The sequence below is a fragment of the Sander vitreus genome, chromosome 19 (assembly GCF_031162955.1).
Source record: "Sander vitreus isolate 19-12246 chromosome 19, sanVit1, whole genome shotgun sequence".
NCBI classification, from domain to species: Eukaryota; Metazoa; Chordata; class Actinopteri; order Perciformes; family Percidae; genus Sander; species Sander vitreus.
In genome coordinates, this window is record NC_135873.1 from 18,563,615 (window position 1) to 18,582,423 (window position 18,809).

Sequence of the window (18,809 nt, forward strand, 5' to 3'; positions counted from 1 at the left end):
CGCGCGGGGCTAGCGACAGGGATGCCCGCTCTCTCCCATGCTATTTGTGATCTCTCTTGAACCGTTAGCCCAGGCAATAAGGCAAAATAAAATATGTAATGTCCAGATTAAATCTAATAACTATTGTTATTTGCAGATGATATTTTACTGTACATATCTGACCTTGAAGACTCCAAAAATCCTTAAGATCTTTAACGAATTTGGCTCAATCTCCGGCTATAAAATCAATTGGAATAAATCTAATCTGCTCTTGTTGAACAACAAACAGATGACATCTGCTATTAGTGATACAATACCAACCCAAAGCAAAATTACATATTTGGGCATCATTCACGCATCGCTACAGCGAGTTGTCCAGGACAACTATGAAACTATATTAAGTAGTGTTCAAAGGGATCTGACTAATTGATCTGCACTGCTGGCATCGCTACGTCCAGGATTGCTGTTGTTAAAATGAACATAGTTCCTCGAGTGAATTTCTTAAATACAATGATCCCCTTACCCCCACCAATAAATTTCTGGAAGAAACTTGATACCGTAATCCGGCACTATATTTGGAATAGCAAACAACCTAGGCTAAAATACTACAAACACGGGAGGCCTCACCCTCCCCAACTTTAAAGTGTACCACAGAGCTTTTTAGCTACGGGCCCTCAGAGTGTGGATAGACCCCTCATCTACAGTTCCATGGAGAGAAATAGAGCAAAGCCTCACTGGAAGTCCAAGACTGCAAGACCTCACCTTTGCAGGTGTGTGTCCAAAAAAGTGTTTGCTAGCCTATGGCCCTATTATCACCAACACATTGACCAACTTTAAACAGGTGGAGGAGCAACTACGCTACACAAATAAGTGGCATTTGAGCACCCCAATTTGGCACAACATACACTTAATGTATGGTAACAAACCTTTTGTTTGTAACCAGTGGAGTGACAGAGGTATTTTTACTCTAGACCAGTTATTCAATTGGGAAGATATGTTGAGTTTTGAGGACCTGAGAACTAGCTTTGAGATCCCTAGGTCATCCTTTTTTCCTTTATCTTTGCTTAACGTCAGCCCTAAAATGTTATGGAGTACCATGGGGAAACAGTCTTGAGACCCACCCAATCATTAAATGATTAGTGTCCAGGATTTATGCTAAACTGATGCAAGTATCCGTAGGAGAACTCCCAATAGTAAAGAAATGGGAGCGAGAGCTGAGCCCGGAGGGGAACGTAATTAATTGGGAGACAGTTTGGGACAACATTTCCCACTGTTCCAAGAACCCAAATCACCAGCAGATCCACTTCAACATATGTCATAGGACATATTGGACTCCTCAGAAGAGATACGTCTCTAAAGGCATTCCTACTCCTTATCGCATGTTCTGCCACCCTGAACAAACTGGAACTTTCCTGCACATGGTCTGGGAGTGTGAACAGGTGCATGAGTTTTGGAATAAAACAACATCAATAATATCTGATGTGATAGGATGTCAAATTCCTACTGACCCGATTGTTTTGTAACTTAATGAGGACTCTAAATTAAATCTGCTTGGGAGACAAAAGAAAGTTTGGTTAGCCGGCTCAACCGCGACCAACAAAATGATAGCTCAATGCTGGCTCCCCCCCCCACTCGCTTTGTATACAGTGGTTGGCGTATTTTCTGGACATAGTTATGCTTGAGCTCTCTACAGCAAGAATTAACAAAGCCAAATCATCTACTATAGACCTATGGAAAAGGTGCAGCCCAGTCCTAATGACCTGAGTATCACAAGAAGTAGAGGAGGGCGACTAGGCAAGGTGTGATTTCTGTTTTTGTTTATTTATTTGTTTGTTTGTTTGTTTTTCGAGACTGCGGAGGGTGGGGGGTGGGAGAGTGTGGTTGTTCTTGTTCAAGTGTGTTTGTATGTTCTGTTGTTTAAAATGAAAAAAATAAATAAATTGATCTTAAAAAAACAAAAACAAACACAGACCATAGCCTGAATAAATTACACCATAACGGTAACCAAATTCTAATCCTATAAGGGAATACCATATCAAAAAAAGAAGAACTAAGACTACTAATCCCAGCCTTTGGTACTGTAGATATCATAATCAGGCTCAGTGGGGACTCAGTGTGGCTGGTACCTAACAGTAGGGTTTTGTTGTTTCAGTTCCATTATTTTCTATATGGGGACACCTCAAAGTTTCTCTCTCTTCCACAATAACAATGTACTAAAGGAAATGGAAAGATATGTTAAAATCAGCATCATCTAGAATCAATCTCCACTTTAAGCCATCATTAAGGTCCCTCAGCTGCTCAGCACACTGCTTATCTGAAACGTTTTAGGACAAACTCCATCCACCAAAGTAGCACATCCCATCCGTCTGAAGCCAGCTGTTGTACCCACAGCAGCTGTCTGCAGTACACAGGTCTGAAGCAGAGCATTCAGCTCCAATCTAACCTGTTGATGGGACAATAGCTTGGCAGTGTGCCAACCTTTCTCTATGTTTTCATGATCAAAAGCTCCACAGAGACTACTAACACTGTGTGACCAGATGTTTTCACCAACTGCTGTTTTTAAGGTCAAGAATAAACTTCCCATCTCACGTCTCATAGTCTATGTTATAGACCACTTTCTCTCAGAGTGTATGTATGTGCGCACATGCCAGTGAGAAGTGGTTTTTAGACCACTTTTCAAGCTGTGGTACTAGTACCACTGGTGGTACGTGAGATCTCTCTAATGGTAGGCAGACGTAATCTTGGATATATTTAAAAAATATATATATTTAATTTAAAAACATAATACTATAGAAATACTACAACATTTCTAATAATACTACTTAAACCATGATCAGTTAAAAGTCATTTAAAATAACTGTTTCCTTCAGCCTGCTACGTAGTCGCATTCATTCACATGAACGGAGCGCGCATACATCCATGATTAGCTACTGTAGCCTGGAGGGAAGGAGGAAGTACAGTGCGGCTGTCAACAATAAATAGTGTTTTCAGGGTTAAACTTGCCTCCTGCCTGAACTGTCTGTAGCTGAGTAGGGTAGGCCTATGCTACTCTATTTTAACATGGGCCATAATGGTGGTACTTAGAGAGCCTAATATTTTCTGAAGTGGTACGTGGTGGTACATGGTATATATGGTAAATAAACGTTCAGCAATTTTGTGTCTCATTTGTTATAATTAAACAAAAACAACATGGTATCAGTATATATATCGGCCACAGGCCTCCCTGCTCTCTAAATATCGTCTGCCATTGAACAACCCAAATGGGTCAAACACTGGGTCACTTATGGCGTCAGCAAACAACAGACCATAATGAGCAGGCGGGCCAGCTGATTGCTCATTTAGGCTAAAGACACAAGCAGCAGCCTCTGTCCTTTTAGATTATATTATAATATTGTTTACATTTTGAACCAATTTAATAATATGTAGTAGATAATACAGTAGCTCCTTTATTATATAATGAAAGGCTGTGTGTCTGTGTGTGTGTGTTTGTGTGCGTGCGTATACCTGTTCTGCTGCTGGAGCGTTGCACCAGAGTTGAAGGAAACACTGCACTCATCTGTTCAGCACTCTAATAAAAAAGGAACACATTCAGATTTTCACAATGCAAACACACCTACACCTGTCAGCTGAGTTTACTCACAGCACATCGCTGCCGCAGGGCCGGCTGGGAGCTGCTGTTCTCTGGAGAAGTTCCACTAGGGGGAAACAGACACCAACATTTGATCACTACAGGAAACCAACATTCTCCACAACCTCCAGCTCCATGTCTAATCCAGCAGAGACGGAGCAAATGCAAGGACAAACGGCATCACTCATCAGTCTCTCTGCTGCTGGGCTTTTATCTGCTCAACGGGCCGTACTTACGCTGAACTACTTCCTGTCTGTGGTGTAGAGGCCACATGACTTCCTGCTTTGGCAGAGGACTTCAGCAAACTGCAAAGTTAGAGTTTGGACATGGAGAGCATATCATTAGATAGGACAGACCTGTAGGTGTGGTACACAGACTGTTCATATCACACTGGACTCCAGTGACATCATGATGTCATGTTATACCTGTGACCAATCCAATCATACAACTCAGCCCTTTTAGATGTCATTAAATGCTTCTTCCTGTCAGACAGGACATGTACCTGGCCTTGTCTCTCTGCTGCTGCTGCAGCCGCTCTCTCTCCTGCCAGATGAATAGCGTGCCCGGCCGCCTCCGCTCCTCCAGGGTGGGGCTGGAGGGGGACGATGATGGGGGGCCCACCTCCACATGGAGGCTGGACCTAGAAGGAGAAAGAGAATGCCAATAAGGCTTATAAGAATGACATGTTGTGATCTGAATGTGAAACAGTTATTTGTACAGAGGATGCCAGGGCACTGCTCTGAGCCAGCAGAAACACCAAGGGAGACGGCTCACTAAACCTGCTGACTTAGGACTGTACCAACCCACCTGCCACTGAATCAAGCACTTTGTGACCAACGGCCCCAGACTGTTAGGCTGCATTTCACGTCCCTTATTTGACAGCTTCTCGTCCTTGGCTGAACCGGAAGTTGTTCTGTCCCTCTTCCGTGAAGGCTGTCTCAAAGCTCTTATTTCTACTCCGAGGACCGAGCATCAACGAGCTATAGGCGAGGATACACGAGAGCAGCCTTCCTGGAAGCTGAAAAGGTTGCTAACTCAGCCCATACAGCTGACGAATTCATGATGCTTCAGAGGAAAGGATGTCTCCCTCTTAACACATTTGATCGTTTCCTAGCTCCTTCCATGATTTCCTTGCATCTCCCCCGTGCTTCTGCATCGGACAGACTAAGATGGAGGCGCAAGGAAGGGAGGCAAGTGGAGGAGCCGGGGATGCAATTTAAGGGAAGTGAAACCCTTAGACTAGGCCCTCAGCTGTCCTCCACCCTTAAACTCAGCATGACTGTGCTCCCACTCCTTCCACCAACACCATCATCTGGGCTTGGACTTTCAGGAGGGGACGAGACGGCCTACAGCATCCTAAACTCAGAACTCTAGAAGAACAGATGGGGCACACCATGGGGCCTACCATGGGGCCTGTGTGGAAACGCTCGCTGCCTTCAGCTTCCTGTGTGAGCACATTGCTGACCATCTCTCCTGCTCTGCCAGCAGCAGTACAGTGGGCTGCCGCTGCAGAGGCTGCTCAGGGCCCTATCTGGAGGACGTACCCCTCCTTCCTGCCTCAGTAGAGCAGCCAACATGAAAGATCATCCACCCTGGACACGTGTATGACCTGCTGCCCTCACAGACAGACAGAATCGCAAACAGTGTCTGAACTGAGCAGCAGCGCTACAGTTACAGTCCACCCTTTGTACATCACTGCACATATCAGAGCGCACATTTCAACTGCATCTTTGCGTAGAACTTTGTACGTATTTATTCCTGAATGTTTTTTTCTAAATAGGGCCACTACAACTCAGCAAATGTGCAATATCTCAGCTGTTTACTGTTGTTATAGGTCACAGCAAATATTTTTTATTTATGTTTTTTTCCTCTATTTTGAATTACTTTTTGGTATGTGTGAATGCACAGTTAGAATTGCTACTTAATTTCGTTGTACAATGTTTGAATTTAGAATGGCCAGTCCCCATTACTGCCAACTCAACTCCAGGAAGGGGTTAAAATATAATGAAATATAAACTTTTTGAACTTCTGTCTTTGATCAAATGCAGGTCAATCCAAATGTTGAATGTAGCACATAGGGTGAATACAGTACATCAGCTGGATTTAGGTTTTTAGCAGTTTAACAACTAAAAATAGGAGCAGGAAAAAGACACCATATAAACCATTGAAGTGATTTGATAGATGTGCACCTTTATTCTGAAGGCTGGTTTGTGTACAATCATTTCATAATTTCAATGTAAAAGTCTGTTTAGAAAGAGTGTGTTTCCATTTTAAGTCTCAGTATTCTATTTAAGGAAGCGTTGGATGCCAAGATTTGGAACATCCGTTTGTTCATGCTGATTCCAAGTTTTTTTTTGTAGAGCCGATACGAGGTTGTGCAACAGCTGAACTAAATCCTCCTCTGTCAGAAAGAACACACTGGCCGTCCACTTACCAGATCCAAATCATTTCCATTATGTGAGGACCTAATAAAGGTTTGAGTGCTGAATGAATGTTAGTCATTTGAATAAAGCATGCTGCTCCACAAGATTTAGAACAATGGTCACATATTATTATTATGTAGACAATGTGACTGCCTGAATGCTAAATCGCAACACTGTAGTTATGTTGATAATACTGCCTGCTTTCTTTTTTTTTTCTTCTGCATTTAGCAGCAGAGCATAACACTTGGAGGTGTATTGGCTGCCTACTGTCACCTTTCCACAATGTTGGCATCAACTTCGTACTGAAGTATCGCTTCTCGTGACATTAACATGATATCAATATTTCATTTTTAAATATCAAGGTTATCATATATTGTCAATACCTGAATATCGTGACAGTCTAAAATTGTCTAAACTGCCTTTATCAGTACTGCTGTTTAGCTTTGCTGTGTTTGCTTAGCTCATGTCTGCTTCTCCATCTGTTGTAGCTAACACACTGACTATGAAGGAGTAGCTCATACAACCACACTTCAAAATATCCAATCTATCCATTTAAGGTGTTGATATAGCCACAGGACCGATAGCGCTGCGGCAGCTCCAGAGATTCTCCATGCAGACTACAGGAAGTGATTCTCTCAAATCTAGAAGCTGGAACTGGAGAATGCCTCTGTTCTTGATAAATTACTTGAATGATTAATCCATTAACAAAATTGTTGCCATGCATTTTCTTAAGCAAGTAATGCAATAATAGTTTGAGCATTGTACTGTATAAGACTTTGAACGTACACTCGCACTGACGACCTTTGTTTTTTACATAAAACTGAATCCAGACAGAGCTGTCTGGTTGCTACAGTGTAATAAATGTCAGGGTAAGTCAGCGAGTCAGAACTGTAAACTTCCTCAGATAACAGCAGCCCCAGGCACTCAGCATGCACAGTGTGGGGGGGAACAGCAGTCTGTTGACTCTTCACATACCCTGGGAAATGACCTTGTAAAACAAGGGAGGGAAAGAGAGAAAAAGTGATAAACCATGTCTGTCTCTGTCACTAGGAGTGCCTGAGTCTGGCCACAGCTTCCCACCAGAGAGGCCAACACACTGCTGAAGAACTGCCACAGAAACAGGCCGAGTAGAATTAAGGCGATATGTTTTGACTCCTTCCATCTGCGGCTGTCACTAGAAACTCTGACGTCTGTATCCATTCGCTCTGGCACTCTTCACTTCTGTGCTCACAAACACTGTTACTAGTTTTCTCTTTAAAACAAAGTTACTGCTCTGTGATTTGATCCGATCTTATTGTATTATGCCTTAAACGTTTTGCTTTTTATTCCAATATTTCTGTCTTTAGCTTTAAACCAATATTCCTGTTTTGTGTACTAAACTTGTAATAAGGTGCCATGCACTTTGACAGTATGTTCACCAGACTGACCTGCATGCTGCTGAGTCCTGGGTTTGGGCTGGTGAACAACTCTCCTTCTGCTCCTGGAAATCAATGACACATAATCAATAACTTTCCTGTTCTAATGTAACACACAAGGCAACATGCTGAGCAACGAGACAATGGGACACATGACTATCTGATACCAGAGGTGGTGTTGGGAGACCAACTGTGGGCTGGTCCATCCTCATCTCGTCCTCCGTCACACTGCTGTCCATCAGGTCCACATGCTCCGCCTCGCCATTCACTGCACACGGCAGACAAGAACATTTCTTCTGCATGTGCAAACACATCTACTGTTTCACTGTTTATTAATACGCTTCATTATATGAAAAAAAACAGGTTAGAGCAGATGTGTCCTTCCTCACCTCTGTTAGCATTCAGAGGAGATTCATCCTCCTCTTCCAGGTTCCTCTGCTCTCTGCTGCCCTCAGCCAGGCGAAGAGAACGCTCAGAGAAGTCATCTGCTGACTACACACACACACACCTCATTGATGTGTAGTCCGTTATTAACAATAGGATAGGCAGGCTGTATTTCTGTTATTGTATGAGTTGCATTTTTTGACATGTGACCAATATATTTTAAATATATATAAAATACAATGTCCTATAATATTTGCAGACGGTCCGTGTTGCGGTGTCGTTGCAGGCAGCTTTAAATCAATATCTCTCTCTCTCTCTCTCTCTCGTAACAGTGGGACTCTGCTCTGTGCCAATGAGTTCATTCTGATTATTAAATGCATTGACTCTATGTTATCCTCCCTCAGGGCCCCCGACAGAGCAGTGTGTGAATGTTACCTCATTCCCGGACCACCGCTTGCTGCCACTGTCCACACTGTTGAAGCCAGAGTCCAGCCCTCCAAACTGACCTGCGAACAGCTCCTGGTCTGATAGACTACACACACACACACACACACACACACACACACACACACACACACACACACACACACACACGTCTGAAGCCAGTGACTCGTGTTTTCTCTTCTCCACATCAGACTTAGAGCTTCTCTGTCAAATATTCTCTCTTCACCTTGGTTCTGTCTATTTCATGAGAATGGCTCACTGCAGTCAGCAAAAAGGCTCCATTCAACTTTATAAATATTTGATAAACCCTGCTACCTCGCAGTAAACATACCCTTTCACCATGCTCATTTATCATGTGTTTCCCTACCCTGTACAGTAAATACTGTACCCCCTGCCATTCATCCTCTCAGCCAACACATTCTCACTCCCAACTCTTCACATACGGCAGCTTGGTCAGGACACTGTAGTGTCATGTTTTTACCGCTCTGGGTACCCCTTTGGCATATGTCAATGTGTAGGGTCTGGGTAGATTTAGGCAACACAACTACTTGGTTAGGTTTAGGAAAAGGTCTTGGTTTGGGTTAAAATAACTTTTGGTAAGTAAGTTACGTACCTTTCATTTGTTAAGTGTGCTACATACGGAACTAACTTACGTAGGTTACGTACGTAACGTTAGTTAAAAAAAAGTCAGCGTTGACACATGATTTCACACGGGACACAAACAGCGCTCTCACAGTTCCACCCACCCAGGTACATACATCAGGTCAGTGCGCTGCGGTTGAGCAGTTGAAAGCCCGCTGCGTCATTATGAATGAATGTGCGCTGTGATACCGGTGGTTGAGGTCAGACATTGACCATAACTGGTTAGGGTCAGAATAGCCCATTGGTCAGGGGAAACAACCTGAACAAATTGGGTTCTGGTGCCTCGTGCAAACATGGACACCTGGTCAAACCTTGCGCTGGAATGCTACACATTGCTTTCTTGCCAGGAAAGCCAGTGGGGAGCCCGGTGCGGCGGCTCAACAGTGCCCTGTGTGTCGGTATCAGACGCTGAGGGTCATATGACCAAGCTGCCGTATTTCACAAGTTGGGAGTGAGAACAGGTTGTCTCCATTTTTGTTCACATTGATCCTCAAGTGAATATTGTGGTGGCAAAAATATAAAATGTCTATCCAACTCCTATTATGACTAGCTTCATCAGTAAACTGTACTAATGTTACTTAAATATGACAGCATTAACACTTTCTCCATTCTTTCTGGATTGTATTTATGTTGTAGTCAAGTTTCAGTTTTTTTTTTATTTTACTGTAAAACACTTCCTTCCCTTATCCTGAGAAATAACCAGTGCAATACCTATTACAAGTTGCCACTGAAGCCACTTCCCACCATCTGTTTTTATGAAATCGGTTTGAAACCAGCAGAATGGTGTGGACACAAGCTCAGCCTGCCTTCTGTTTCTATTGTCTCAACATAAACCTGATCATAATAATATAATAATAATATTCCATGACTACAGGACTACCAAGAGTGCCTTCATGAAAGGATCTTTCCTACTGGTTTGCTAAAGAAATAGTTTGAGATTTTAGGAAACAAGCTTATTTTCCTACTGTCCCAGAGTGAGATGAGACGATCCATATCTACGTATGTAAAAACAGAGCAGGACAAGGTTAGCCTAGCTTAGCATGAAGACTGGAAGCAAGGGGAAACAAAAATATACCCACCAACTCCTCTATAGGTCACTGATTAATACGTTGTATCTCACTCTTTTAAAAGTAAAAAATAACAATGTGTGGTTGTAGTGGGAGTTTCTCCGTGTGCCAGTGTTTAGCACTGGTTCCTCTATCCTTCCTCACCAGCTGTTAAAACCCGTGGGCCGCAGGCGTCTCTCCAGCTCCTCCTGGCTCCTCTTGCAGGCCTCCATGTTCAGGTACTTGAAGATGTGGTATTTGCCCTTGGAGCAGATCTGTGCAGGAGGCATTTGCAGCGGGTTGTTGTCAAGCAGGATGCTCTGGAGATGCCGGAGGTGGCGGTAGCACAAGGGCACGTGAGAAACACGGTTGCAGGACACATCGAGCCGGACAAGGGGGAGCTCCGATATTTCTGGATGGTGCAAAGACAGGGTTTTCATTCTGTTTTCATTCAGTTTCTTACCTACATTCATTGTGTGTATCCTCAAGGTTCGACAAAAATGTTTTTTCTTGCTCATAAAACATTTGCAAAGCGCATATCCTAAGTATTTGAAATTCTGCATTGTTTACATCCATGTCTACTATCTTCTTTTCCTGCCTTTGCTGGCTCATTGCAACATTTCTTTCACATTACCTCCACCTATTGCTCAGTGGAACCATTAGCAGGAATGTGTATCATGTCACCCGCATGCATCGGTTCGTGCACGTGTATTCTCGTGCACAATACAAACAAAAACGGGAACTCAGATAAAACTTCTCTATAGCACTTCTGGGTCTGAAACTCTTCACATTACCTTTAAACTGAAACTAACTTCTGCAGTGCTCCCACTTTATTTGTCCATTTAACTTATTTCAGCAATTGTTTTTTCCACTGTCACTTAACTGTTTTAACTATATGTAATGTTTCAGCTGAAAGTTCTCAGCAACTCCTGCACAGATTTTTCACTTTAAAAGTCTGGCAGTCATTTCCTGACTGTAAAAACCTGCAGGAAGTGTTGACTTTCATTGACGGTAGCCTAACAGCATTAAAAAAAACAAGCAAAGTGGAGGCAAGTGGAAGTAACAAGTGAATGTGTGATGTCAGGGAAGAGAAAGTGAGAGCAGCAGTGGTGTGTATGACATGACTCTGTTCTTGTTGTACTGATGGACGTTACACTGACATTACCATGGGAGCTGCTGTATTACACACAGCTCCACATTTGATTTACCCAGATTTTAGTTGTATTTACATCATTTTTAAACACTATTATAATCAAGTGTCAGGTCAGATATGTCCACCATATTCCATAACACCGCTTCACTTTAACCAGTACAAATATTAGCAAGCTAGTTTTAATTTAATTTGTGGCCAAGTTTGAACAGAGAAGAAGCTGACGCAAGCAGCTCCTGTCCACTAGTAACCTGTTAACTCTGTTCTTAATGAGTGTAGTCAATGACATTTTCTGCTAAAGAGCCAGAGGATGAGGCACTAACAGTGTAGATTAATTAGGATTGCAGTGAGTCAGAAGCATGTCAATACTTCTACATGTAAACAATCGATAACTCACAAAATTGAAGCAATTGCCATCGAACATCTATAATCCATAACATACGGAGAGCTATAGTTTCATTAGGCTGAACCAAGCCTGTATTAGTGGATACCATATATTTATCATCATCTTCTATAGTTGGAGATGCACTGAATACCACTGGATGAGAACTGAAACTTTACGGAATCACTCTATGGGCTCTGGACCAAACCATTGTGGAGGTTTCTTGGGTTAAGCACTGATAAATGAGCCGAGGTGATCACACTGAATTCATTTAGGGAAAGAGAAGAGTAGAGGAGGCTTGATGTCAGTGATGGAAGTGTGTGGGCTCCATACCTTGAGGCAGAGTGGTGAGTCGGTTCCTCCGCAGGTTTAAGTCCCTCAGACACTCAAGCTGGCCGAGCTCTGCTGGCAAACTCTGCAGCTCATTACAGCTGACATCCTGAGACAGACAGACAGACACACACAGTCATCTAAAGCTGTCCACTGACATGTTGCACTGTCTCAGAAATGGATCTGGACACCTCTTGCTTCAAAGTATGGCTGCACAATGAATCACAATTGTATCAAGTCACAATATGGACTAGTGCAATACCCAAATCACAGGAGGGGTGCAATATTTGTTAAAGGCAAAATATGTGTCAAACCTTTCTGAATGAAGTATTGTGGTGTTGCAGAGACATCCCAGCCTACAAATCATATCCTACAGACTAAAGAAAACATATTTCTTTGGTACAGATCCTCGCACAAATCACACTATGATCACATATTTCTATAAAAATGAGAATAATGATCATGGTGCAGCCCTACTTTAATGCCAGTCCATAGTATCCGTTATAAAGTCTATGACCCAATAGGACACCCAAACATCTGGAGTGAGAGAGGGACACTAGTGGAATTCTTCCTCATCACAACAGAAATCAGTTGACTGATGTTGCTGATGGAGTTGTACACACAGAATAGTGTTGATGAGAGACAGTAATGTGTGTGTGTGTGTGTGTGTGAGTGTGTATAGCATACCAGCTGTCGGAGGTGTGTGAGGGAGTGTATGGAGGCAGGCAGGGAACACAGCTTGTTGTTGCTGACTATGAGCACTCGCAGGAGGGGAAGCTCAAACACTGACGGGGGTAAACTGGACAGAAGATTACGACTGTGGACACACACACACACACACGTTAAAAACATTAATTCAAACTATGAAAATGAAATTTTTAGTTTTGTATATGTTCTTACAGTTACCTCTAAAGAACGTGCGGCTACATTTAGTCTTTGTTATTTTTATTGCACAGTAGTTACTTTGAGCCTTCCTTTATTACCAGCACCTGGAGGGCTTCTCTGGTCTCCTAGCAACAGTACAGTTATAATTATAGTGTGGAGGAGAGAGGCGTGGCCGTGTGCTTCTGTTGTTGGAAGGAGCTTTGGACAGGATTTGTATAATTTCAACTCCAGCAGAAAACAAACACACAGCAGCTGCGCTTCACCCTGCACTGCACTCTGGGAAATGGATGCAGCGTTGCTGCTCTCTTTGTGGTGTGCTAAAGGGTAACTTTTTAATCATAATTCATGTATTACCTACACTAGGTCAAGGTTTAACCAGGAAGTTGCATTTACCACAGTTGTGTGCAAACTGTTTCCTATGCTGAAGAATAAATTCCATAACTTTAGAGTAATATATATATATATATTTTTTTTAGTGGTTCTTTTTGTGTGAATTACCCTTCACTTGGCACAGTCTAGTGTATTTCTGCTCATAGTTTCACATCCCACTCCACCAAAAAACATACAGATTAGATAGAAATGATGGCCTAAACTTTGCAAACAGGGCCCAGGTAGTAACAAATGCGACTGATTCAAGGACAGATCAAGAGGTGAGGAAATCTGAGGAGATGGAGCCATCAGTGTGTGACAATGCTAGTCAGTGTTAATTTTGACAGCAAATTCTGATTTAGTCTTAATCTTTTGAATAACACACCATTTAGTTTTAGTCATCTGAAATCTTTTAGTCTTAGTCGACTAAATATAAGAGTTTTAGTCTTAGTAGACCAAATATTAGCAGATTTTAGTAGACTAAATCTACAGTGGACTTAGTTGACTAAATGTTTCTCCAGAATTTTTGGTCATTGGAAGTATCCATCAGTCTGTTATGGAATGGTATTAAGGTTTGAATATGCAATACAGACAGATTTAACGGTCCGTCCTAGACCTAGCTCTGAAATTTCTGTTGTTCATGAGCCATGTCATTGCCCTCGGACCGGATGCACTGCAAAACGTTAGCGTGTTGCTAACGAGCGAAGTCAACTGAAATAAGCCAAAGCTGTGTAACTAAGACTGTGCAACTAAACACAACTAAGTATAATGTAAACAACCTTACTGTTGTGAAAACGTCCTCGAAACTGTGCAAAGTTCTGCAAACTCGTCCTCCTGTGTAACTGCTGCTGCATTTGTTTAGCTGTTGCACCTGCATTTGTTTAGCTGTTGCACCTGCATTTGTTTAGCTGTTGCACCTGCATTTGCCGCGGCTTTTTAAAATGGCTCTGCTGCTTCCGCATAAATCAACCTACCCTCAAAGATTCGCTCTGATTGGATTTCTTCCCATCTTCCCACAAAAAAGAGTGGTTCTGATTGGATCTCTTCTCCATTCGTCTCTCCCTAACATTTTCGTCTCATTTTTATTTGTTGACTAAAGTGTCTGTTATATTTCGTCACAGTCTTCGTCATCATATCTGACTTTTTGTTTAGTTTTCGTCCGTGAAAAAGGTTCGTTGACGAATATTTTTCGTCATAGTCTTCATCAACGAAATTAACACTGATGCTAGTGTTGGTGTGTCAGGGGACAGGTCGAACTTTGAACTTTTTAAGAGCTGTAAAACTGGTTAGAAAGAAATAGAAAGGGAATGGAGCTGGAGTGTGAGTGTGGTGTGCAGTTACCTGAGGTTGAGGTAGGTGAGGGCCTGGAGGTTGCCCAGGCTGGGGGACAGTGAACGCATCCCATTGTGGTAAAGGCTCAGCGTCTCCAGAGAGATGAACTGACAAAGCTCCTCCGGCAGCTCACACAGGCGGTTCTTAGACAAATCTGACAACACACAGGTGGACATAACATTAGACGGCTCATCACAGTTTCTCCAGCATTCATACTGCTACCACACAAAGTAAAGTGCATACTACTTAAAAGCATGACTCCTGTAAGAACAAACCCTCCTCAAGTCAGGCGGGTTTGTTCTAACAGGGTACTCGGTTTTTACACTCCCACCTCCGACACACCCCCTCCGCCCTTGGTGGCACGTCAGAGTCTTTTCCCCACCGCTAGCTCCCCCTACTGGCCTCAACTGCCATTACCAAAGTTACAGATCAGGGCTCATGAAACACCGTGTACCTGCGCCAGCCAGCTCGGGTAGCTCGGATATCTGCGCCCGCTAGCTCGGGTACATGCGTCCGTTAGCTCGGGTACCTGTGCCCGCTAGCTCGGGTATCTGCGCCCACCAGCTGGGGTACCTGCCCCCGCCAGCTCGGGTAACTTGGATATCTGCGCCCGCTAGCTTGGGTACCTGCGCCCGCTAGCTCGGATATTTGCGCCCGCTAGCTCGGGTACCTGCGCCCGCCATTAACTGTCAAATAATGGCAATATGCCATAAAAAATAATATGACAAAGAATGACAGCTTTCATCAAAATATGTTCTAATAAATAAATCTTCTTAGCCCTCAAGACCAAACAAAGGACAAAGAATGGAGGTTGATGGAATCAAAAACCAATGTTTTCGAACCAAGAAAAGAAGACTTGGGAAGTGAAACATGGCTGAAGAATTGAGTAGAAGTGGATCCTGGAGAGTTAGTTTTTTACGTCCATAAAGTTGAGTATTCACAAGAATTCCAGATATCTAGACGTTCAGTCCCAAGGTTAGGTCAGGCAGAATTCTCCAATTCCCATGACACCCCTTGATAGCATCTTTTGCAACAGTTCTCGAATTGTGTATTCTCCAACCCCAAACACAGATCTTAAGCCCGATGACATCATTTAAATTCATACTTTGGTCTCTGTGCCATATCACAGCATCCACACTGTTTTCAAAAAGCAGAATGTTGGCAAGGTGAACCCTCATCTCATTCTACAAAGTCACTGGATGTTAGACATTCTCATCCACCTCAAAGGATACATGAACTCTCCCTATCAGAGATACAGATTACCCAGATGCACATTTCCACAAATATACGTGCCCTAAGTCCAGAAGTGATTTATTTAATGTCAAAAAATTAATGGTCAAATATGTACTATTGTGTTAACATTTTATTTACTAAAAATGTGTTAGAATACGTTCATCTCGGAGACGAGTTCGTTCAGAATCAGCTGACTATTTCCTTCTCATACATTCTCATAGTGCCACAGTGCATTTTGAAGCCTGGCGTCCATTGACTTCAATGGGGCTGCTTTGAACAGTTTTTTTAAGTACTTCGAAACTAGACGGTCACTGGATAAATGCTGCGATTATCTCCCGCCCACGGACATCAGCGTCTCTGGGGGTGAATGGAGCAGTGGGCTGGCCTGGACTCCGGGCTTCTGCGTGATGATGGGAGGGTCTGTCGAAAGACTGCATCTCCTTTTGATTAACAGTGATTTTGTACTATAAAAAGTCGCCGAAGCTATACAAGCTCAGTCCCATCGCAGATTTTGCAAGTGTAGTTAAAAGGCGAACTCCTGCAACCTATTTGTTGGTATTTGCTTGACGAAATTGCTAGCCAATTTTCATCATACATTTCATACAATTATACACCACATTCCTTGTTTCAGTTTAACCTAATTCCCCCATTTCCTCCTTCGAGTTTAATATCGTTTTGTTAGATCCTTTGTTCATTCATTCATTCATACAAAAGCTAGCAAACTGCACACGATGGCAGACAATGTTAATATTGTCAACCTGATTTTGGCAAAGCCATTTGAAAGTCTTCCTTACAAGGAGAAACTTAAACAGCAGGGCAGATCAACACCTAAGATTGATTTAGTGCAAAAGATAGGGCAAAGTAACAGTTCTTTTTAGCTCTCCTGGTATGACAAAATTAGCTGGCTGACTGGAAGTGCCATGACAAAGAAAATGTACTGCTGGCCATGCCTTTTGATGAAACCATCTCACGGATATTATACATTATTATAATAATTATATTATTATTATTATTATATAATATATATATTATTATAAATAAATTAACAATTTTTCTGGCCAAAAATGAGCTTCCCCTCTTTGAAGACCAGCAGCTGCCACTGCCTAAGTCCCTCATTGGAAGAATTATTTAATGTTTACTCTCCCTCTTTTGTATTTATATTTAAATATTTTAGTTCTGTTGCCACCAGTGTCAGACAAGGGGGACAAAGGGCAAAAATGCTCCAAGAAATCTCAGAATGCCCTTAAAATGTGATTGAAGAAAGAACATTAAAGCTTAAGGGCGTATAATAATGAACATTCGTTTCATTCAAGCCATTGCAGTTGATAGAAAACTCCCTGTATTTCTCAGCATAGCTATGTTCAGAAGATTGTGTCCTCCTAGCAGAGTGACATCATGGCACAGGCGTTACCATGGATCCCACGTAAGTCCCACCCTACGAAGCAGCTTGATTGGTTGGGGTTAGGCATTGACCTGGAGTGGTTAAGGTTAGGATAGCCGATTGGTCAAGGGATAGGACCTGAACAAATCGAGTTAGCCATTTCACCAAGGTTTGTAATGCCCTAATATAATCTAGTTCAGTTTGATTATAAACATCACCTTCCACCATCTTCTTTTTTTTCTTTCCTCTCTCCCTCAAAAGCCTTTTACCTTCCAAGCATAGCCTCTTCTTCCCTAATGCCAGTATTGCTGGATGTGCTCAGTACTGACCCTGTCATCAACACATCCTCTTTATCACTTTAACGCCATCAGGCTGCATGTGGGATGGGGAGCTGGCAGCAGACACAATGAAGCATCAATAGATAGCTGCAGCATTAGCAGCAGGATGAGACTCCAGTCTGCCAATGGCTGGCAGCCCAATGGCTCTTTATTGATCGCTGTTGGAAGCTTCTCTTTGTTGTAGGGCTTCTATTGGGGCTTTTATTTTGGAGGACTTAAAAAAAGAAAGAAAACAGAATCTATGACAGTTAGATGGGCTGATAACAATGGGACATGGTCAACCGAGTGTCACTGACTGGTAAGACATTGTGCAGCCTTATTATTTACATATTTATTGTTCAGTTGAGTGAGCATTATGACCATTTGTTAGTATCCTGGATCAAGGACAGAGTTTTAGCTTCCCAATACAGTTTTTTTCTGTTCATAGTCTCTCTTAGTATCAAGCTTTACACAGGATTCAGAAAGCTTTCCTTAGGAGTCCTTAAGTTGTTCTTCATCAACATTAGAGCTGAAACAATAAACCAGTTAGTTCATTGACAGGAAATTAAGAGGCAGATATTTTGATATAAATGCTTAACAATGATTGGCTCCAGCATCTCAGTTTTGAGAATGTGCTGCTTTTTTTGGCCTCATGTGATATTAAATATTTATGGGGTTTAGACGGAAAGGCAATTTGAAGACATTTTAGGTGATTGTGATAGGCATTCTAATACCAAAACATTAATGAAAATAAAATAATCAGCAGATTAATAGATAATGGAAATAATTGTAAATTCCAGCCCTTATCAAGCTACGGATATACTACTGATCAATTTAACAATTTCTGATCCCTAAAAATAGATAATAACAGCTAATAAACTAAAAATGGACAGAATAAGAAAGGGGACACCAGTACATAAAAGGAAACGAGGAAACCATGAAAGGATACACACTTTACTACTGAGCCATGTTCCAAGAAGAATGAACCACGAAACCAGACTGCATGGTTCAGTGTGTGTGTGTGTGTGTGTGTGTGTGTGTGTGTGTGTGTGTGTGTACAGTACATTTGAGAGTAGCTCTAAAGCCTGATCTCTCTCCATCTTCACTGTCCCATTGCTGGAGGGGAGCTGTCTGAACAATAGATGGGGGTGGAAATAGGAGTGTGTTTGTGTGTGTGCGTGCGTGTGTGTCTGCTCTGGGGGATGGAGGTTGTCTAGCCTCCGTACGGTTATTATTGCCAAAGACAACCAGATATCTGGGCACTCCACTTTGGTTTAAAAAGTAAGTAATGGTTTGGATGGAACTTATTTCTATTGCAAAAGTACTTGCTGCACAACCCATGCACACACACATTTGTAATGCAATACTTGTAAGCACCTTGCAATGACTTCATTCCTTCCCTCACCTTAACCCGTATCCTAAACATATTATCTTACAGTATTACAGAAAAGGCCCATATTTGGTCTTAA

General features: G+C 42.4%; 1 protein-coding gene across 2 annotated transcripts in view; it reads right to left on the reverse strand.

Moving 5' to 3' along the window:
* Positions 1–18,809, reverse strand: part of lrch4 (leucine-rich repeats and calponin homology (CH) domain containing 4) — an 84,656-nt gene that overhangs the window by 16,725 nt on the left and 49,122 nt on the right. For both annotated transcript variants that reach the window (XM_078275711.1, XM_078275710.1), the window contains exons 2-13: positions 14,419–14,563; positions 12,511–12,640; positions 11,827–11,932; positions 10,127–10,373; positions 8,265–8,361; positions 7,835–7,937; positions 7,613–7,713; positions 7,458–7,510; positions 4,110–4,247; positions 3,844–3,912; positions 3,620–3,674; positions 3,484–3,547 (exon numbers count right to left, since the gene is read on the reverse strand). In XM_078275711.1, the coding sequence (XP_078131837.1) occupies positions 3,484–3,547; positions 3,620–3,674; positions 3,844–3,912; positions 4,110–4,247; positions 7,458–7,510; positions 7,613–7,713; positions 7,835–7,937; positions 8,265–8,361; positions 10,127–10,373; positions 11,827–11,932; positions 12,511–12,640; positions 14,419–14,563 (1,308 nt within the window). The remainder of the gene's footprint in view (positions 1–3,483; positions 3,548–3,619; positions 3,675–3,843; positions 3,913–4,109; positions 4,248–7,457; positions 7,511–7,612; positions 7,714–7,834; positions 7,938–8,264; positions 8,362–10,126; positions 10,374–11,826; positions 11,933–12,510; positions 12,641–14,418; positions 14,564–18,809) is intronic.